Here is a 4946-nt window from a genome sequence, read left to right as displayed (position 1 = left end):
CTCCTATTTGGCACAACACAATTTGCATACTTCCACAACAGAATTCCTTTACATATTAATGATTCATGATAAGAAGAAAGATATTTTCATATTAAGTACTTTTCTTCTACAAAAAATTTAGTTATCTTTTTAAGTTGTTACTGTTTTGTTAAAATATCAAAAATACCAAGAATATTTAAATTTTAAATTCCTGCAAAAATCATTTTTAGTTTAAGTAATTATCTTTTTAAAAATAGAAAAACTTTTTAAAAAGTGCATATTGCATAATCTTCCCTATGGGTTCGATATTCAAGTCTAAATCAAAAGTCCTATATTACTTGATAACGATACTTATACTTGTGTAGTATCCCAATATAAATATCTATATAAATATCTATAAATTAAATATCTATAAATTAAAAAGTTAAATTCTTTTTTTTTCAGGATCAAGTTTTTGGTTTTGTTGCAAAATAAGGAAATATAAGTGGAAAATACTATCAGAACTATTGTTATACTGTGGATAAGCATTAAGTAGGAGATCGCCAACCACACAACCACCTTACTTGAGCCATGGACCAATAGAATTCCCTACTTTGGGTGCTTCATGTACTGGTCTCGACTAAACCCTAGCCCGGGGCTAGTGGCCTAGAGAACCATCTACATGAGTTTCCCAAAAAGTTAAGGGACCAACTAAGCACATTTGACAAAAGCCTGAGGGTGTGAGTGTAAGTGGGGGGTATCAAGTGTGTGTGTGCGTGAAACTGATCAAGGCCAAACCACCCAGGGTCCACCCTAAAGCCAAACAGTCCTATGGGGACTCCCTTTGAGCTCCTTCATACTGGCCCACATAATAAATGTTAGAGGTTAGAACCAATGTGTCAAACTTCAAATTGAGTAAAGAAAAGTTTAGATTTTCTAATGATGAGGGTTATTTTACTAGTCCTCTAGAAATAATCAACAGGAAAGTCATATGGCTATACCTTAGGCTACTAAGGAGGAAATTAGACCTCAACCAAAAGTGATGAGGGTTATCTGCAAATTGCTATTGAAACCTAGAGGGTAATAAGGTTTTTAGTTTGAATTCCCTTGATTGTTGGAGCTTTCCAATGGGTTCGCAGCATTGTTCCCCCATTGGAGATTTATAGCAATAGAGTTATTGTTACTTCAACTGAAATCTGGGTGATTTTTCCAACCAGGATTATAATAATTGGAATAAGGATTATTAGATTGGTTGTTTATTACATTTAAAGTCTCATACAAAGATTGACATTCTATCATTTGTCCTAATGAATTTTCATCAAGCATGAGAGACTTCTGAGAATAATTCATTCAATATTGTTCTATCTTCTTTGATATTACAACAATTTGAGCAGCCAACATAGATATTTGCATCAAAATCATGAATATTAGCTACTCTTTTTGGATTTATCCTTTAAGAGAGCCATTGAAAATTATTAGTAGTCATCTTTTCAGTTAAAGAATATGCTTCATCAAATGGTTTTGAAATTAATGATCTACCAGCAGTAACATCAATTATGGATCTAAGAGATCCAACCAATTTATTAGAAAAAGTTTTAATTATTATCAATCTGGCAACGCATGGTGTGGACACTTCTTAAGGAGATCTTTAAATCTTTCCCAAGCTTCATAAATTGATTCCCCTTCAAAATGACAAAAAGATGTAATATTATTTCTATGCTTAGCAATTTTTTATAGTGAGAAAAATTTAGATAAACATTTTTGTGATAAGTCTCTCAAATTTCTGATAGATCCAGATACTAACAAGTTTAACCATATCTTAGCTTTATCCCTAGTGAAAATGGAAAAAAGTCCAAGTCTAACGACATCATTCCATTTTGGCTCTAAATTTCCTCCTTCTTGCTACTTTTTGCTCAAAATGCCTAAAATTGATATATCTGCAACAAGAACATGAAAATACCCTTCTTTAAAGTGCAATATCACAAAAAAAATGTATACATAAAATAATATATTTTTTGATGTGTCATTCGTCTTTGAATATTCATCAGGAAAAGGCTTTCTCAGGTTGTGTGGCCTGTGGTGCTTCCATGCACTCAAGCCTGTAATGGTTAAACAGTGCAGAATGCGCGTTGTTGAATAGTGTGTGTCGTATTTCAGTTTGAGGATAGTGGAATCCTTACAACGTTCAGGGTTGTGTCCTTCACTGGAGATGAAATGTCGCTGGTCGTGACATTTACATTCTTTTTGAGATGAGTGTGCTTCTGATTTCCTCAATCATCTAATCATTCAGTTTGTTGATTTGTTGAGCTATGAAATCACAGGTGCAAATTTTGTTGTCGGGGGCTTCTCGAGGTGAGAGATCTTATTTTTTAGTCATTCATATTCTTGTTTGCGATATTATTACATGCTCACCGTATCTTTCAAGATGTTATAATTAGATTCAACTGTGAATCACACCCAAAGTATATAACATAAATACACACAGAGAGAGAGAGAGAGAGAGAGAGAGAGAGAGAGAGAATAAAAATATCAAGCGTATCACATTAGTAATATTATCTTGCTTCAAAAAAAAGGTTCATTTACATGTTGTCATATATTTATAATAAATAGAAGTTATATAGTGAAATGTCTATATTGCTCTTGAAATTTTCTGTTATTTTCTATTCGGATTCGTCAACTTTTTAAGTCGACCTTCTCGTTTTGGTCTGTTGGATCATCTCTACCATGCCGGTGATAGTTCTATAAGGTTATCAAGATTGATTCTTTTACATGTGTCATCTTCATAATCTTCGAATCCAATTTAATGCACTTTCATCATACACTGTATATAATAACACAAATTGGTTTAACAAAAAATTATTTAGTTTAAATATTTTACATCTTCTTAGGCGTAGCGATTCTGGATTGAATGTCATTTGCCGTACAGTAGAGTATAAACCCAATGTCTCCAAATATTTTATTTGAAATTACACAAAATTGCATATATGTAACTTTTTCTGCTATTATTTATTACTCATTTGTGGCAAGTATTATTTAAAGGAACTAAAATAAAAAAGAGGAACATATTGTTTTTTTATATTTTCATCCTCAGCGACTCAAAATCAGAAACAGATATTGAAAGATGTAAGAAAGTAGTTATTTTAAAAAATGGGAGCCCTTAATTTTATGTTAACAATTGTTAATTTTCGTTTCGCCTAATGCCTGACTCACGCAGCCATGGCATAGGAAATTGCACCATCACCTAAAGGGGGGAATCCATGCAATAGCACGAGAAAGTTTCGCTAATTATTTTAATTCGATTATTTGAACGACTTATCTAATTTATCAGTTAGTTTATCTGGTGAAGGATCAACTGAAAACAACAAGACAGGTGTTACTATAGGTCACCGGCCGCAATTTCTCATAATCTCTTTTTTCACATTTTTATGCTCTCCAAGGAAAAAAAAAATGTCCTTCCTGCCAAACAAACTAATATAAGGATTTTTCCGTAAATCTCCCAGCCCCCTCTGGTTTTTTTTTTAAAAAAAAACGAGAAATCGACGAACGCTCAACTCTTCCCACCGCCAACCAATCAAAGCGCCAAACAAGCCGGTCACAGCCAAGGCACGCTGACGGTGTTGGTGGTCCCCTCATGCCCGGACTTCAAATGCGGACTTCAAATCCAATTACACTCACCTTCTCGAGAAAATAAATACTAAATCAGTTGTGAAAATTAAAACAAAACATGAAACTAAAAAAAAAAAAGTGGGGGTAAAAGGTTAGTAGGCGCCCGTGATGATGCATTCCTTAACTACACGCGCCCTTTCTCGATCACACCCACCTATCATTTCCTTTCTTATCTTTTATACATATTTTTTAAAAAAATTAAAGACAATATGCACCCAAATAAAAAAAATTAAAGACAATATGCCCCAATTCACCACCCTATATAATCTTTACCCAGGCCTTATCACTGCTAAAAAACACAACCTTATTTCTCCACGCATGGGTGAAGTCTCAACCCACAAGCGAGAGCGAGAGGGCTCCGACGAGTTATGGGACTCGCCGGAGGAGAAGCGCGTGCGGTCTGATCTTTTATTCTGCATCTTTGACGATGACACCGATGACGGAAGTGAGGATGGCCTTGCTTTTGTCATGAAGAGCCTTGAGGAAGAGATTGGACTACCGTCCCCAATAGACCCTCAGCAGTCGGAGGTACCCTTCGTCTCCGGCGATGCACAACAGAAAGAACTAGGATACCTTCTTGAGGCCTCCGACGACGAGCTTGGCCTACCGCCGACGGTGGCCTCCTCAGAGGAGGGTGGTTCGGAGGTTAAAAAGGTTTGCGGCGACATGGATGCCGGATTTGGCCAGATCTGGGGCTTGGCTGATGAATTGCCGGAGAGCTTCGAAGGCTTTGACTACACTTCCTTTCGTCCTGATGAGAGTCAATCTTTTGCTGGCGAAGATGTGGGCTTTTTAGAAGGAGAGCTGTTCGGTTACACTGATGTGGTCTACCCGCTGTCCGATATTGCCGAGCCATCGTGGCGGCCAGAGTCCTTGCCAGCAGTTTAGTTGATTCACCGGAAATCTTTAAATTTTTCTTTTTAGCTTGTAGGTTTCTTTTTTGGAACAGGGGCATGTGTAAATTTTATAAATGATGAACCTCAGAGCAAAACATTTTAATTGACATTAGTGAATACCACGGTTTGACGTCAGCAATCTCATTTTTTGCGTCTTTATTGCCATCTAAAGATTTATAAGCGTACGACAAAATTATAATAATATTTTTTATTTACATTTAAGAGTAATTAGTACAGCGCGAGTAATCGTCTACACAGTGATTACCATTATTTCAAATTTTAAATTTAACATTTCTGTCAGATTTACGAATTTACATATCTAATTTTATACTTAGGCTTTTACATACATATCATCTTACTTTGAATGGTGACAATTTGCATATATTTTTTTTAAGTTAAATGATGATATTCTTAAGTAGACAAAAA

At 35.3% G+C, this 4946-nt stretch overlaps 1 protein-coding gene across 1 annotated transcript; it reads left to right on the top strand.

The window, feature by feature from the left end:
- The first annotated feature begins 3847 nt into the window (after positions 1 to 3847).
- On the top strand, positions 3848 to 4680 carry LOC110038636. The gene has a single exon (XM_020743523.1). It carries the CDS (start codon positions 3865 to 3867, stop codon positions 4510 to 4512), a length of 648 nt encoding a protein of 215 aa, XP_020599182.1. The 5' UTR covers positions 3848 to 3864; the 3' UTR covers positions 4513 to 4680.
- The last annotated feature ends 266 nt before the right edge of the window (positions 4681 to 4946 follow it).

The sequence above is a fragment of the Phalaenopsis equestris genome, unplaced genomic scaffold (assembly GCF_001263595.1).
Source record: "Phalaenopsis equestris unplaced genomic scaffold, ASM126359v1 Scaffold233369, whole genome shotgun sequence".
NCBI classification, from domain to species: domain Eukaryota; kingdom Viridiplantae; phylum Streptophyta; class Magnoliopsida; order Asparagales; family Orchidaceae; genus Phalaenopsis; species Phalaenopsis equestris.
This window is presented reverse-complemented; position numbering and strand designations above follow the sequence as displayed.